Source organism: Chinchilla lanigera, unplaced genomic scaffold, assembly GCF_000276665.1.
Source record: "Chinchilla lanigera isolate Chin_1 unplaced genomic scaffold, ChiLan1.0 scaffold00142, whole genome shotgun sequence".
NCBI lineage: Eukaryota > Metazoa > Chordata > Mammalia > Rodentia > Chinchillidae > Chinchilla > Chinchilla lanigera.
Genome location: NW_004955543.1, coordinates 1,360,424 through 1,377,748, shown reverse-complemented (window position 1 = coordinate 1,377,748; position 17,325 = coordinate 1,360,424). Strand labels below are relative to the sequence as shown.

The following is a 17,325-nucleotide window of genomic DNA, read 5'->3' as shown; positions in this document are numbered from 1 at the left end:
TCTTACGCATACTTGCACTTCCCCCTCCTCCAAGACAATGGAAGTGACCAGCGCTGCCAATCAACCCAGATCGTCGCCGAAACGGTTTTGCGTGTTTATGAAACCAGGATTTAAATAATTCTGTTACAACGAAGTTTCAATTGGAGAGGAAGGATAAATTCTGGTATTCTATTGCTTTTTGTGGGTTATTCTGAAGAGAGACTTGGGGAATGTCTTTGAGATAAGGTCTCGATATGTTGGTATTGAACTCGCGGCGATGCTCCTGCCTCAGCCTCCCAAGTGCTGAGATTACAAGCATGCACCACCACACGCTGCTTGAAGAAAGATTTAATGTTCCCACCACAAAGAAATGTTTCTGAAATGGGTGTGCTAATTACCATGATTTCATCATTACTGGATGCATACTCCTATTGAAACATCACATTATATCTCTTTTTTCTTTTTTTGTACTGGGGAATTGAACTCAGGACCTTGCACTTGCCAGACAGGCACTTGTGCCGCTGAGCTATATACCCGACCCTACATTATATCTCTTAAACATGTTCCGTATCAACTAAAAATGAAAATAAAATATAGTACCCATTTCATAAGTCTGTATAAGGAACAAGAGAATGCTTGTAAAATACAGTACCAGGAAAAGTATCAGGCCCACCTCCTACCTGCAGATAGAAATTCTAGGCAGGGCCCCAAATACCTTGTTTTACCAAGTGTTCCAAGTGATTCTGAAGCAGTGTAAAGTGTAATATTTAGCGCCCTGGGAAGAAGTCGCCCACTCAGATTAATGGCCAAGTTGTCTGTTGTCATTAATAAAGATCCTATGATTCCATGGCTTCTGAATTATGTTGCTTACCTGAAATTTCAAAACCATTGTGTGATTCTTGAGTCCAGCTGTGTGCCTAGTATACCAATGGATATCAATGAAAAAGAGGTGGAGAACTTGCCCTACAAGCTTGCAATGTAGGTGATCTAGGAATAGGAAAAGTTAATTAACTCTACAAGCCCAGTTCTAGTAAATGTCAGATAAACAATACTGACAGTAACAAATGTTCAAGACAATCAGAGGAAAAAAATCTCACAATTATAATGGGGAGGAATTTGACCCAAAATGGCTGTGACCAAACCAATCCTGCCTCTCAAAAATAGTTTTAAGTCATTTTCTACAACAAGATGATAGAATAGACCTTAGCTGCTCATTTAAGCACCTGCCTATAAAGGACGTCCCAACATACTTGAGTCTATGTACCTTTAACAACTGCCTCCTGTACTTTTTAAAAAATTATTTATACTTTTTAAACTTCTTTATTTTCTCTCCTCACTCTTTCAGTCACTGATATGCAGACAGGTATACACAATACTGACATAACATAAATACCTGACAGTATTTATGCAGAAGTAATTATGCAGCACTATTGCTGAGATGTTCAGATTAACTGTCCAAATTTTCACTTTTTTTTGGTACCAGGAATCAAACTCAGGACCTTGCACTTGGCAGGCAGGCGCATTTGCCCCTGAGCTACATGCCTGGCCCTCCAAATTTTCACTTTACAGGAAGCTAATCTAAGTGACATTGTGCATTTTTATGGCTGTAAAACAAACCAGGAGAAAAAGGCGAGGGATTCCCAAATGTACTGGTCCACACTGAACAATGTCTGATAATCATTGGCATCACTGCTCATTTTCCAAATAGTCACAGTATTATTACATAAACTAAATGAGGTAAGCTAAGTCTGAGGCAGGAAGATATTCAGCAGGAATAACAGGCAAACAGTGACTTCATGAAGGCTGATAGTTCATTTCATTTCATTTCCTTTGGCCACTATTCAGAATGATTGATTACATTCCCATTTTTATTAACTTAAGAGCTTTTTCAAGCAAAATGCAAACCAAACAAATATTTAAATTTTTAATCTGTACTATTGTCCACAAGTTTGTGTGGAAGAAAACATGACCCGGTAGAATAAAATTAAAAAGAGATGACAATGGTGATGGCTATGAAAATTGATGACCAATATTTTTACGTTTCACATCTATGTATTCAACATTTGGGTGGGTGCCATAAATTGAACTCAAGACCCTGCACTTGTCAGGCAGGCCCTGTGCCACTGAGCTATAGCCCTCACCCATATTTGACTATTAAAGGTTAACCTAAGAGCAAACTATTCCCACATATTCATTCTCTAATATAGTATATTCCTTATTTTTAACTCGTTGAACATCCCGTTTATCCCCCTTACTCAGTACAGGCCAATTTAAGAACCTCAGCAGCTTATGACAAAGGAGTGGATGGATATATTGGGACCTGTGACTGAGCCACATCTGCCTTGATTCTTTCCATACACTTTCATTATTGGTCTCACATCCAAATGTTGCTGTTGTCTGCACCTGATTAGCCTCCAGGAAGACAAGATTAGGGTGCCATGGGATAGCAGTCTAATCATCCATAGTTCTCTGTCACTTAGGGATTTGGTAAGATATTTTCCAGACACAGATTATGGCTGTTTCTTTCTGTGCTGGGAAATATAGAGTTGGCTTTTTAAAAATTCCTTAGAGAGATGTGTTCTGTTTATGTAAAACATGTAAACGTTTTCTTCCTTTGCTTCTTATTCCACAGAGAAGAGCCAGACATAGGAGTTACAATTTTGTCTTTAATCCTCAAAAGTTACCCCTTTGGAGCCCCTTAAATATTTGGATGTTAACTCCTTGTCAGATGTATAGTTTGAAAATATTATCTGCCATTCTGTAGGTTGTCTCTTCACTTTGTTCATTATTTCCTTTGCTATGATAAAGCTTTTAAGTTTGGTGTAGTCTCATTTATCTATTTTTTTTTTTTTTTTTTTTTTTTTTTTTTTTTCTTTTGGGGTCTTGTCCAAAACCTCCTTGCCCATTCCAATGTCCTGAAGCACTTATCCTATGTTTTATTGTAATAGTTTCATAGTATTAGGTTATTGTTATGGTTTGTGTCTGGATGTGTCCCCCCAAAGCCTCATGCAGTCATGGGGAAGGCTTTTACAGTTTATGATTGATTCCTGATCCAATGTTGGAATTATGGATGTAAGTGCTACACTCGGCCTGGGGCGGATAGTTTGCATACAATGTAAGGAAGGGAAAGAGGCTGCTTGCCTCTACTCCTCCCTTTTTGCTCTTGTTGTTTTGCTGTCCCTCCCCTGCCCCCGCCCCATGAACTGTTGCCCTCTGCCATGTGCCACTCTGCCTTGGAACCAGCCAAGTACGGACTGAAATCTTCACACACTGTAAGCTAAATTAACCTTTCCTTCCTCAATTTGAGGTGTCAGGTATTTTGTCTCCGCAACGAGAAAAAAAGTAACCAAGACATAAATTGGTACCAGAGAAGTGGGGTCCTTGCTGTGACTATACCTGACCATGTGGTTCAAGAGCTTTTGGAAATGGTTTGTGGGAAGTGTTTGGAAAGGTTTGGAGATGTCGCCTGAAAGAGTACAGCTGGAACGCCTTCTGCTCTTCTGCATGGGAAATTCTGGTCAGAGCTCAGAAGACCAGAAGGCTGCTAGAAATCTTGCTGGTAAAGACCAGGTTCAGGAGATTTCTGCTGGGAAGAAGGACTGCATGGGGTACTAGACTCCAGATGATGTATGTTATGGCTTAGCAGAAAGTTTGACTGCATTTTGTTCATGTCCAGAGACTTTGTCTGAGACTGAGATTAAGGGCGATGGAATAATTAATCTGGCAGAAGAAATTTCAAGGCAGTTGAACATTGACGTGGTAGTATGGCTATTGTTGGGGGCTTTTAGCCAGATTTATGTTGAGAATTAAGAGCAAGGAGTCCAGCAGGATGATTTAAATTGTTGTGAGCTTGGCAAGAAAGGAAGCTCCAGTAAAGATGTGAACTACAAAGATAGAGCAGAGGATATCTCCATTGCTAAGAAGGAACAGGAGACTAGAAAAGATGGCCTGAGGGCATCACAAGAAGCTGCAAGTCTCCACCCTTTGCAGCCTCAAAACTGCAAAGGTGAAAGACTTTGCTTTGAGAAGAAAGCCACAGAGAAACAAAACAAAACAAAAAAACAAAAACAAAAACAAAGAAAGCCACAGAGCGCCATGCTCCAGAATGGCAGGGGCAACTGCACCAGGTTCCAGAATGTTGGTGGCATAGAGAATTTGCTCTTCAGAATTGGATTCAGAGTGCCCAATGATCCAGGCACTCGATCCCTATGGACAAGAGAGAGGAAAGCCGGGCTACTGCTCCAGGTGGCAACAGACCTTGGCATCATCCCCGTGGCACTGGTTTTAGGTGCATACAGAATGCAAGAGTTCTAAGGTTAAGAAGGCTTCTACCTAGATTTCAGAAGGCCTGGGAGGCCAGGCAATGTGCCCCTGAGAGGGCAGTGTGCTAACCTGTGAGTGAGAAGCCAGAGGTTCAGTGGAGACCTCAGAAGTTTGGAAAAGTCAGGAACATGGATTGTCTAAGGAAAGCTGCAAAAAGGAAGCAAAGTCGGCCTAAGAGAAAAGCCATGGGAGCTGGAAACACCAGAAGTGCAATAGGGGTGGAATCACACAAGCCCTATGGAGCTCACAGTGTGCCACAGATTGCTACAGATGCTGTATATGACACTACAGGACGTAATGTTAGCCCTGCTGGATTTTGGACTTGCTTTGGTCCCAATGCTCTGTATTTACCTGTTTGTACCTTTTGGAATGGTAAGTTTATTTTGTTGTTGTACAACAACAATGTTGGGGCTGGGGATTTAGCTCAGCAGCAAAGCACCTGCCTGGCAAGCGCAAGGTCTTGAGTTCAGTTCCCGGTACCGGAGAAAAACCAAAAAAAAAAAAAAAAAAAAATGTTGTACAACACTGAATGTTGAAAGTGTTTAACTTTGTTTTCATTTGTATGGTGGCTTGGAGCTGAGAGTTCACCTTACATCTGGGAAAAGACTTGGGACGTGGACTTTTCAGCAATGCTGAAACTGTTAGGACTTTGGCAACTCTTAGAGAAGGACTAAAATGTCTTTTGCATATAGGAATGTACATGAGTCTTTGGGGGACCAGGGGTGGAATGTTATGATATGTGTCTGGATGTGTCCCCCCAAAGCCTCACGCAGTCATGGGGAAGGCTTTTATGGTTTATGATTGATTCATGGTCCAATGTTGGAATTATGGATGTGAGTGCTACACTCGCCCTGGGGCTGATAGTTTGCATACAACGTAAGGGAGGGAAAGAGGCTGCTTGCTTCTGGTCCTCCCTTTTTGCTCTTGCTGTTTTGCTGTGTCACCACCCCCTCCCCTGCCTCCAAGAACTGTTGCCCTCTGCCATGTGCCACTCTGCCTTGGAGCAAGCCAAGTATGGACTGAAACCTTCACACACTGTAAACTAAATTAACCTTTCCTTCCTTAATTTTGGGTGTCAGGTAGTTTGTCTCAGCAATGAGAGAAAAGTAACCAAGACAGTTATACATTTAAATTTTTAATTCATTTTGAGATTTTTTTTTAACTGGTGAGATAGAAAGGGATCTTTTTTCATCCTTCTATGCATGCTTATCTAATTCTCTCAGCACCATTTATTAATTGAACATTTTGCAAAGAAAACATACAAATAGACAGGAAGTATTTGAAAAATATTCAACATCAGTAGTCATCAGATAAATGCAAAATGCAAATCAAAACTACAGTGAAATATCATCTCATTCCAGTAAGACTGGCTACTATTATTAAAAAGACAAAAAAAATAAGTGCTGGTGGGGAGGCGGAGAAAAGGGGAATACCCTCACACTTTTGGTGGGAATGTAAATTAGTACATTCACTATGGAAAAGAATATGAAGGATCCTCAAAAACTTAAAAAGAACTACCATATGATTTAGCAACCCCACTACTGGAGAGAGAGTGGTGAGGAAGATATAGATAGATAGATAGGTAGATAGATAGATAGATAGATAGACTGTACATAAAAAGGAAATGAAATCAGTATGTTGAACACATTGTAAATTTTTCTCTGTCTATTTGAAGTGTTATCTTCTATAACCCAAGACCTTATAGCCATCCCTTTGATAAGTGATTATAAAAAAAGATAGGGCCCATGTATCCTAGACCATGTATGAAGGTAGGATTACCTTCTTTAGCACCAGGTAACTAACACCGATGTCCTAACCACAGTACTTGCACATGAAGTCACTCAAAACTTTTCTTTTAGCACTCTCTGCCTCTTGTTTCAGTGGTGTTGGACTCTGTTGATTTTGTCTGTCCCCCTGGCTATGGTGGCATGAATAAAATTTGCCTTGCCACCTATATTATTCAGTTCTCCCACTGTTGGAGTAAAATACCTAACATACCAAACTTAAAGAAGGAGTTTATTTTGACTCACTGTTTCAGTAGGTTCAGTCAATGGTTGGCCAGCTCTAAGGCAAGAATGGGATGGTGGGAGAACCTGGTACAGGAAAAACTGCTAACATCATAGCAGCCAGTAAGGATAAGAAAGAAGGGACAGTCCAAGCACAGGAATACACTCTTCCAAGTCATCCCCCATTTACCTACCTTTATGACCAGACACCACCTCCAAATATAAGACTTTTGGGAACATTTCAGACCTAAACCATAACACTCACTTTAACAAATGTATGAATATGTTTCTTCATGATTCCCTCGTGCACTCATAGGTAGAGCTTCTCAAATGCAGCTAGAACTAGAGTGTGTGATGCAGGGAATAAGGATGTGTGATTACTAAATTAGTCCACTGATTGATTTGGCAAAATTCTGCGTGTGGATAATGGAAAGGCCCTCCTTGAGTGTGAGTGGTACTTGCCCTAAGCGTGGGTAGCTGGGTAGAATATAAGGGAAAGAAAGAGGGTAGCTAGGGTTGTTGTCATTGCTTGCTGCATGCTGCTTTTGCTGCCTTCTGCCTGTTGTGAACTGTTTCTGATCTGTGACGTGCCTCTGTGATGTGCCTCATCTCTGTTGAGAAAGAGAAAAGAGCCCAGCAGAATGATTTAAAACATTGTGAGTTCAGTCCAAAAGGAAGTTCCAGTAATGCTGCAGTCTGCAAAGGTAGAGCACAAGAGAATTTGGTTGCTGAGAAGGAACAAGACAGTAGAAAAGATGGCCTGAGGACATCAAAAGAAACAGCAAGGCACTCTGCACTATCAAGGTTGTAAAAGTGAAGAATTTGCTTTGAAAAGAGAGCCCCAGAGAACCATGTTCCAGAATGATGGCAGCCTAGATAATTTGTTTCTTGTAATTGGATTCAGAGTGGTCAGAGATTCAGGTACTAGATCCCTACAGTCAAGAGAGAGGGAAGCCTGGCTACTGCTCTAGCTGGCAGCAGACTTCGGCAGCAACCACACAGTGCTGGTTTTAGGTGCATGCAGAATGCAAGAGTTGTGGGGTCAGGAAGGCTTCCACCCAAATTTCAGAAGAAGGCCTGGGAGACCAGGCAGTGTGCCCCTGAGAGGGCAATGTGTGAAGCTGTGAGTGTGAAGCCAAAGATTCAGTGGAGATCCCAGAAGTTTGGAGAAGCCTGGAACATGGATCGTCCAAGGAAAACTGCACAGAAGTAGCAGAGCAGACCCAAGAAAGAAGCCATGGGAGCTACAATTACCCAAAGTGCTGTAGGGGAAAAGCTACCGAACTTCTTTGGTGTTCACAGAATGCCTCAGATGCTGCACATGGAACTATAGGGCTTAATATTTGCCCTCTTGGACTTTAAACTTATTTTGGTCCCATTTCTTTATATTCTCCTGTTTGTAACTTTTGGGTTGGGAATGTCTATCTTGTACCATTGAATGTTGGAAGTGTTTAACTTTCATTTGTACAAGGGCTCACAGCTAAGAGTCTGCCTTAAATCTCAGAGGAGACTGTGTGGGAGAAAACATTACAATATACCCCAGTTTCTGAACTTTAAAGTGAAATTTAAGTGAAAATTTGCACTGTTAAGTTTTTTCCTTGCTTCAAATTTTGTTTCTTCATTCCTAAACTTGTTTGAATTGTTATTTATTCTTTTCCTATGTTCTTTAGGTAAGAACATCACTACTAATTGTTTATACTAATATAGGATTTCAGCACAACACATTCTCTAAAACCTGTTTTATTCATCTCCCATAAAGTGTAACTCCCACAAATCAGTCTTGTCAATACTTCCTTTGGCCTCAAGTTCTATATTATAGCTTCTCAAGGCAATGCTAATGATCCTCTGTATTAAAATGTTTGGTCTTTTTTTCATTGTGGGTTTGGGACATTAACTTTTATTTTTGAAAAAATGTTGTTAAAGTATTATTTTTCTTGATGGTTGAGGTTTTTGGCCCCTGAAGCAAGTAATTATCTTGCCTTATCCCAGTCTAGTTCTGGCCCTATAATAATCTCCCAGAAAAGTTCTGCTCACAATTTTTAGAATGGATGTCTGATGGCAGAGATACAGAAACTATCAAGAGATACCATGCCAGTTGTCCTGTCTGCCAGAAGAGAATTCTATCTCCCTGTGTTTCTGCCCCTGTATTCCCATTCCTACTATGTACAGGGCTCTCAGCATAAGTCCTTGTGCATTTCTGATGGCACTGAGCATGGCTACATTGCTATTGAGATGCCTGGGATCACTTCTCACTTACAGAGGTCAAAGGCCAGGGTCTCACTTTGCAGTAATAAACATCAAGGACTGTTAAGTTCCTCTAGACGTTTGTCAGCATCCTTGTCGCCTCAAGTATTCCTTTCTTTGCTAGAGTCTGTCAGTTAACTCTGGCAAAAATCAAGTTTCTTCACGCTGAACTTAACTCATCCACCTATGTTTCCTGGAGAAATTATGGAAAAGAGACTTGTTCTTCTAATCCCCAAATGTCAGAACTGAAAGGCCCCCCTTTGACAGCATCTTGCCCCAAACCCCCTCCTTTAACTGAATATATAACTTCCTTTGTTCTATTTTTATCCTCCGAGGACTCTTCAAGGCTGCCTCATAATAAAAATCAGGGGCAAGCTAAGAGCCAAATTAATCAAGGAAGTAAACTACCATGGGATCCAGCTGTGCTCAGGGAAATGTATGTCATTAGCAATGCAGCCCTGGCTTCAGGATTTCTTTCTTAAGGATTTTCTTCAAGGGCAGAGAGAAAGATCAGTGTTGGCTCAACTCCAAAGCTTTAGATGGGGTAGGGTAAGAATAGAAAAGGTTAGATTAGCTTTCATCTAGCCTGGAGAGTTTGAAAGGTCCTACTTTAAATGGCCCTGGCTTTCCTTTTAACTGGTCCTGACATTATGAAGAAGTTGGCAAACTTTGCCTGTACACATTTTACCTCCTCCCAAAATTACCTTTCTGGGTCTCCTACTCCAACAATCTTGTTTTCAGTTCTTAAACCAAGAGAGCACTCTCTACTGTGTAAGGACAGCTTCCTTCACATAGTTAGATTTGTTACAAGATCCACCTGGTACAAAACACCTTCACATCCATCCTCTCAGTTTAACCTCTAAAATAGTGTGAGAATAAACTTTAGCTGTATTTTACAGATAAAGAAATAGGCTCCAGGTCTGGAGGACGACCTGAAGGTAGTCCAAGGATGTGACTAGAATGAGGCAAAGCTTTGACTGTTGAGTCCAGAGAGACACCAACTTCTGTGCTTGTTCTATTATGCCTCAGCACCTTGCAGGTGTCAAGCCAAGTCACGAAGGCACATAGTGAACTAGCTAGCAGAGAGCCATAACGTTCAAACTACTGTCTTAATCTAATCTACAGTGAATTCTACCATTGCAGTTGAATCCTCATAAGCATAGAGCAAGTCCAGGAATTTAGTGCTACTCCTAAAGGGGACTTGGTACCTGAGTTATAATCCTCTGTTTGGAGTGCTTAGCATAGAAAATAAACTAAGTGATATCTGGACATGAATCCAGTACTGTATCATCAGCTCTGGAAATAGAACGCATTTCCCTCCCTTGCCCCAGATAGATTTGACGAAGAAAATGACAACATTTTTTTTCCCAGCCAGGGCATTTTTATTTGCACAATGCAAGTGCTCAGATGTATTGGGAAGCACAGTCATGTATTGTGCAGTTCACCAGCATGATGGTAGGGGTGGCTCCAGCTGAGATGGAATGCTGCTGGGGGGGGGGGGGAGAGTAAGTTGGAGAGGAGTTGAAGAAGTCTTAGTTTTACAGGTTAGTGAGAAGCCAGTCTAGCAGCTGCTTCTTAGCCATGTTCCCCACAGCTTCATCCAGTTGTCGTTCCTTGGCAAACTTCATGACTTCTTGAAGCAGATCTCCTACACTGTAGCCTTTCTCTGCTGCCTTGGCTGATACTTCAGGAAGCTGTAGAGAGAGCAGATTGAATCATCTGATGCCCTCTGGAGGAAGGACTCTCTGGACAAAATGAACTAACATCCCCAGGCCTCTTATCCAACTTTCCAAACCACGATTCTACAATTAAAGTGTGTCAAGAAAACCTGAGTAGAGGCTGCTGACCTGCTTTTCTGTTTCCCTTGAAACTTCTTTAATGACAAAGATCAAAAAACCAAAGGTACTTTCTTTTGTGCTTCCAAAACAAACTCTGAAATCAATTGTGTTCACTAAATATTTCCCACTAGGTGTTGGACCCTTAAGTTAGTATGTGCTGATTGCTGGTGAGAGTTTGGAGTTACCATTTCTCTGCTTCCCTCAAAAAGTATGAGGTTGGGAGTAGGAAGTATTGCCTGGGTTCAGGGTTCTGGACTGAGAAAAATATGGCTAAGTGTTGGATTTTCCTGGCATCTATCTAATGTGGAAAATGCAGCTGTGATGTCTGCGTGGGTGGAAAGAAAGGGAATGAGAGAATCTGCATATGTATGAATGCTGACCTCCCCACCTCCACCCATTCTTTCTTCTTGTTCTTTGTTGGACTGCTTACCTTTTCCAGTTGTCCATCATCATCTCCCATGAAGTAGAGCATGGGCACGTTAAACTCAGAGGCTGCAATCCATTGCAGGACAGCCTGCAGCTGCTTCTGCAAGTTACTTGTAGAGCATTGATTGTTAACAATAACTTCAGGCCCAGGACAATCGCGTTTCCTTGACACTGTGGCTTCCTGACAACATCTGGAGCTAGCCATGTTGAGATTGTTTCCCAAGCATGCTTCTCGTTCTTCCAGTTCAGCAAAAGTTTCCCTGTTGCTGCAGTTAGCCATGATCATGCACAACTTCATCACAGATTCTACCAATTGATCTATGAACTGGCGGTTCATTTGCTTTATCCCACTGATAAAGTCTGGTTCTGCGTTATCCTGACATTGTACTTCCTCTCTGTCAGGTCTTCTGGCCATGGAAGATGCTTTGCTTGTTCTGGCTTCAGAACACCTGTTCTCACCTTCACACAGCTCATCGCAGGGGAAGGGGCAATCACTCAGCAGTTTCTGGATCAATGAAAGAACAATGTTTGACACATCCAGTTTCTGGCAGGCCAGCTGTTGACTCTCCTTTAGACAACTGGATGGCCCAGGACCTCCACGAGATTCGAGATGTTTCACTGAGAGTGTTCTGGCACTTTGCCCACCTCCACACTTTTCGTATTGGGTATTCTGAGCCACATAGCCCAGGGAGGAACCAGGACAATCATCTTCAAGTACATCTTTGCCTCTGGCTTGCTGGGTTAGATGGTATTGGATTAGCCTAAGGGCAGATACAATCAGGTCTTTGGCCAGTGAATCTGTAGAAGGGCTGAGATTTTCTTTTTTCTCATCTTTACTGGCACATAGTTTGGTAACCATCTTGCATGGATTTCCTTGCTTCTGGTTCCACATGGTCAGACTCTCCTTGAGGATGTGTTCACTGACTTTCTCAGCACTGGTCAATGACTTGCACGGGTCTGACTTCATTTTGCCTTTATCTTTTCCTTTCATTTCAGCCTTCATGGCTGAAAACTCAACGCTCTGATTCTTGCATTTAGGATCCTGAGATCCAGCTTTTAAAGTTGCATATGACAGACTCTGAGACTTAGTCTCCTTCTTCTCACCCAGAAGGGCATTGACCAGACGCTTCAACATGGCCTCCATGATATCTGCAGCATTTTGTCTTCCGTGGTTGAACAGATTCCTCTTGACAGCGGTGACAAAATCTGAATCAGTCATCAAGACGCCAGTTATATTGTGCAGGTTCTTCATGCAAGAATCGATCAGATCAGACACAATGTCCTTGGTGTGCTTTAACAACACCCTTTTCAGGACCACGCAAGCTGGAATTGGCTTCCCACAGCTATGCACTTTCAGAGTTTTCATAACAGAGACCATCATGTCAGATGCTACCTGATTTGCATAAACCATGAGCCCCTTGCTAATGGAATCTGCAAATTCTTTACTATCTTTCTGGAACATCTGCTTTTCTCCACACTTGCTCTTGTTGGATAATTCGCTGTACAGAAAGGTTTTCTGGCCACCCTCTTTATTTTCCTCCCCAGTGCCGCGCATTTCTGAAGATGTCAGTTCCACTGCTTCATGGGCCATTTCGGAGGCAATCTTGCTGAGAGGGCTACGGGGACTGCTTTTCCCTTTTTCTCCAGCAGATTGATATGCTGATTGATGAAGGCATTTACTTCCACCTTCTAATTTCTCCTTGATTTCTTTACGGGCCATCTGGATTACCAGAGAAGATAGGCGGTTGACATAGTAGGAAAGATCGTCCATACTACATTCCCCATCAGGGGACTTAACTTCCCTCTGAGTGTTAGAAGACTTGACTACAGGAGTTGAAGGACTTTGGTTGTTGTTGGTGTTTTTGGCTGCTGTCATTTCCAGACGGAAGCGTTGAGGTCCTTTGGCCGAATGATCAATGCTCAATTTATCAGCATACACACTGTAGCAGTTCCCAGTTTTTGGACAGCTGTCTGTGTCTCCTACTTTATGTTTACAACTGGAGGCTGAAGGGCTGAGCGCATGTTGAAAACCTAAGGCATACTTCTGGAGATCATTGAGGAGCCAATTGAGGACAATTAGAGGATCAAAGGGAGCTTGTTTGAAAAGACACACAGATCCTTCCATCTAAAAAAAGAAAAACAGCTCTCTATAAGGGTTTAGGTAAGCTACTTCTTTGCCTTATTTTATTTGAGATATATCATCTAAATTGCACAGATTAGAGATTTAAATATTTTGGAATTTGCATGGGAATGTAGAATCCAGTTACATCCATTAATACATTCAGTCACAAGGGGCAGAAACAAAAGCTCAGAATATACATATTTGTGTACTTAACTATGCAGCAGTGTTATCAGTGTGCTTTTTGATCCCAGATGAGTATGTGTTTGACTCAATATGTCAGTGTATATGTTGTGTGTGTATAGGTAGAGATCAATATAGCAATTCCTGTGTATGAACATCTCACTAGATGTGAGAATGTGTCAGTCATGTGTATTGCCAGTGAAAAAGTGTGTCTCTGTGTGTCTGCATATGTGTAACTGTACTTGTGTGTTGACATCTTTACCTACTGTGCATGTCTACTGTAGAGGCCAACGTAGTGCATGTTAGTGTGTATATTTGGACACGTGTGTAGATGTCAAAATATTGTGTATTTCAGTGTGTCTCTGAATGTCATTTCTAAATAATCAAGATGTTTATGATATAAATTCACTGCTGTGCATCATGCAGCTATAAATGTTTTTATGTGTTAAAGTATAAATTCACATATTAACACACTCAAAGCTACATAACATATTGATAATGTGTGTGCATAAATTCAAATGTTAACTTATACATTCATGAATTTATAACATGTGTGTTAAAATGTGAATATGTATAAATAAATGACTGTATAATGATTGTATGTCAATAAATTGTGTATAAGATTATGCTATGTACATGCTTTGTCAATGTTTGGCACTGTGTGTTGCATATGTGTTGCGTATACTCTGACAGTTGAATATGCATGTGAATAACATGACTGGTTATGTCATCGCATTTATGTCAATGTGTATTAATGCATACAAAGATGTTAATGAATATGTATCACTTTGTGTAAGTTTGTATGTATGTATATCACCACGAGTATGTGTGAAAATATAGAGTTTTGCACAAGCATGTATATTTATAAGCATATATGCCAATGCATGAGTCTATATGATCACTATGTTTGATCAAGTCTTGAATGTGTTAGCATGCATAAGTGTATGTTTATACATTGTGTCTATGAATATAAATATGAGTGTTTATTGTGTCACATGTGAGCATGTCATTACATCAGACTATATCTTTGTATATTAAGTTTGTATTTATAAATAGTCAGTGTATCCTAGTTTGTTACATCAATATTTGTGTGTCTGTAAGTGTCACATGTAGACAGGCATGTGTATGTAACTGTTTGTGTAAATTATTTTAAAGTATATATAAATGTATATTTTGATGTGTATTTCATTTTGTATACATTTACATGTGTATTCTATGCTTTGTGGCTATGTATGTTTATGTCTGAATATGTGTGTGTACTATTTTTTTTGGTGGTACTGGGGATTGAACTCAGGGCCTTGTGCATGCTAGGCAAGCACTCTGCCACTAAGCCACATCCCCAGCCCTTGTGTACATACTATGGATACATCTTGCATTCATCTCTAAGTACTGTTGCCTCCTTTCCCCTTACATTGCTTCATCGCCTCCCTTTTCACTGAATTTCTGGGAATGTGAAGTCACAAGGCCATCTATTTGCAAATGGGCTTAAATTACAATGAAGGTGATCTGCATTGGGGGTAGGAAATATGGGCTGCCCTTTTGAAATAAACAACCTGATAAAATATATCCCTTTAAGACTCTAAAATGTAATTGACCACCCCCTATTAAACCCTAAACTCTTTGAAGAATGTTATTTAACTTATTTTTCTTCCTTAGGGGACACACCCCTTACTCTGAAGGTGTCTGGTAGCAGAAATGACTCTTTGGTTAAAACATGTGAACCTAGAGACACAACATTAAATTAAATAGCAGTCGCTACAGCTTGTAGAAATGTGGGGATGATTTCTTGTGCGCTACACTATCCTCCCTAAGCCATGAGCCTAACAGATGCATAATTCAAGAAACAAAGACCAGATAAAGAATTTTGTATATAACAGCAGCATGCAAGTCTAAGTGCTTCTAACTTAAAGCTACTTAACAGCCTGAGTTATCTCTTAGACATCAAGAATAAGGACTAGACACTCAGATTCTTGGTTGTTATATATTCTTTCAGCTTCATATTCCTCTTGCTTCCTTGCTGGATGCTGGGAAGTAATAAGACACACAGGTCCATTGCATGCCAGGAAAGAATACTGGAAAGGATGTTGCCTACAAGCCTATATTTTGTTAGGATAATAATAGCAAGATTCTATTTGGAGTATCTGTCTAGAAATGAGGAGACAGTATTCTGATCTTCTGTGGTTAATGAATGTCATTATTAAGTACCTGGGTGTTGAACTTACTTTGTCACTAAATGTCGTCCTTTGTTCTCCAAAATGTCATATTATTCACATGGATGGACTTATTAGACAATAGTTTCTTCACCATCTCGGAAGTAGAGTCCTTAGACTCAAATCAATATTGCACCTAATAATGAGGAGTGATGTATGTTTATGTGTTAAAAAGTGACTAAGTCTACCTTAGACTGTTCTTGCTTCTCGGTGTCCTTGATCACGATCACCTCTTTATCTTCTAGAGTCTGCAAGTTAAACTTGAATTCTGAGCTGGAATCAGCAGCACCCTATGGAATTCAAGGAAAAAATTCTTACGAAAAGTTACACTTTGAGTTCTCTTCAAGCTTCCCCCTAGGCTATAACTTCAAATTATACATGGCATGTCCTTCTCTTATCCCCTTCCTTTCTGTAGCCTTGTAATGCTAGCTAGTCTTTGAAGAATGCCATAAAGTTCTTCTCACAAATTACTCCTTCCCCCTCTGAAGATGCTCACAAGGTTCTTAGTCTCAAGAACCATATTCTGTTAGCCATCGCCCTTTTGGATAGGCTAGTTTTTTAAAAACACATTTCTAACATGCTATCTTCCATGCTTTGATTCTTTTAGCCTCCCCAACAACTTAAGTGGCTTCTAAAATGAGATTTGATAGCAAGAATGACAATAAATTTAGAACCAGAGACCCTGGACTCATGAGAATGATGGCCTTCAACTTGAGTCCTCTTCACCTTTCCGCCTTCTGCTGCAGCTTTTCTCTTTCCGCATTCTTCACTGATACCATTTCTCAGCAGTGTTCCTTCCCTCTCCCACTCTGAGTAGGAAATACCTACCTTGGAATCTTTATCTTCCGCATTCAAGGTGGACACATCAACAAAGCATATCTGCATCAAATTAGGAGGGTAAATTTAGATAAATTGTAGAGAAAAAGTCCTAATTTCTTTTTCTTGGAGATAAAAGCACTTAAAGGACTCTTGTGAGGATTAAATGAGGTAGAGTATACAAAGCTCTCAGCATAATGTGGCAATAGTACTCAATAAGCATTAATATTGTGATGTTATTAGCAAACAGAAGCTTAACATTACATTTCCTAAATAAGAATATCATCCAGTCATACACAGGCCCAAAGGACAATGTCCACATACATTAATTGAGAAAACTAAGAAGTGCCTTGCTCAACTAACACAAACTCAAAGGTGGAGCTTGTATTAGAATTTGATTTTGTATTAGATTTGGATTTTGTATTAGATTGTATTGATTTTGTATTAGATTTGATTTTGTATTAGATTGGAGCTTGTATTAGATTTGATTCTAATACAAGTTTGTAGTTTAGTGCTCTTTCTATTACAACAGTGTTTCCCAAATTGTGGTATTTTTGCTATTGATAACATAAAACATTTTAGGCAGTATGTGGATAAACATTTGTGTGTTTAGTATGCACATTGTCCTAGAACATCAAACCTGTGATATTATGGATAATATTGCTTAGGCTGATGGTTATTTTTAAATGTAGATCAATTTTAAAATAGTGAAAAAATATATCAAGTAAATAATACTATGGGTGTTACTCAAACATAATAAAATGTGAAGTGTTATGTAAATCACTTGAAGGTTTTGAAACAGTGTGAGTATTTGTAGTATTCTGAGTACTGTAGTAATAGAAGTATCTATAGTACTTTGCCCTCCTGAGATGTTCTAGTATAACTTAGTAATAGTAGGACATTATGACTTAAGAGGTCTTATGTAATAAAGGCAGGTTCCTAGGCAACCAACATTCTTCCCCCCTCCCCTCACAGGTCCTCCGCCCTCCACCCACAGTCCTCCCCCCTCCCCTTGCGGTCCTCCCCCTCCCCTCACAGTTCTCCTCCCTCCCCTCATGGGTTCTCCACCCTCCACTCACAGTCCTCCCACCTCCCCTCACAGTCCTTCCCCCTCCCTTTGAGGTCCTCCCCCTCCCCTCACGGTCCTCCCCCCTCCCCTCTTGGTCCTCCCCCTCCCCTCA

At 40.6% G+C, this 17,325-nt stretch overlaps 1 protein-coding gene across 1 annotated transcript in view; it reads right to left on the bottom strand.

The window, feature by feature from the left end:
- Positions 1 to 9,910: 9,910 nt before the first annotated feature.
- Positions 9,911 to 17,325, bottom strand: part of Akap4 (A kinase (PRKA) anchor protein 4) — a 9,753-nt gene continuing 2,338 nt past the window's right edge. The window contains exons 3-6 of the mRNA XM_005411352.1: positions 16,157 to 16,207; positions 15,517 to 15,618; positions 10,821 to 12,941; positions 9,911 to 10,246 (exon numbers count right to left, since the gene is read on the bottom strand). Of these exons, the coding sequence (XP_005411409.1) occupies positions 10,091 to 10,246; positions 10,821 to 12,941; positions 15,517 to 15,618; positions 16,157 to 16,207 (2,430 nt within the window). The 3' untranslated portion in view covers positions 9,911 to 10,090. The remainder of the gene's footprint in view (positions 10,247 to 10,820; positions 12,942 to 15,516; positions 15,619 to 16,156; positions 16,208 to 17,325) is intronic.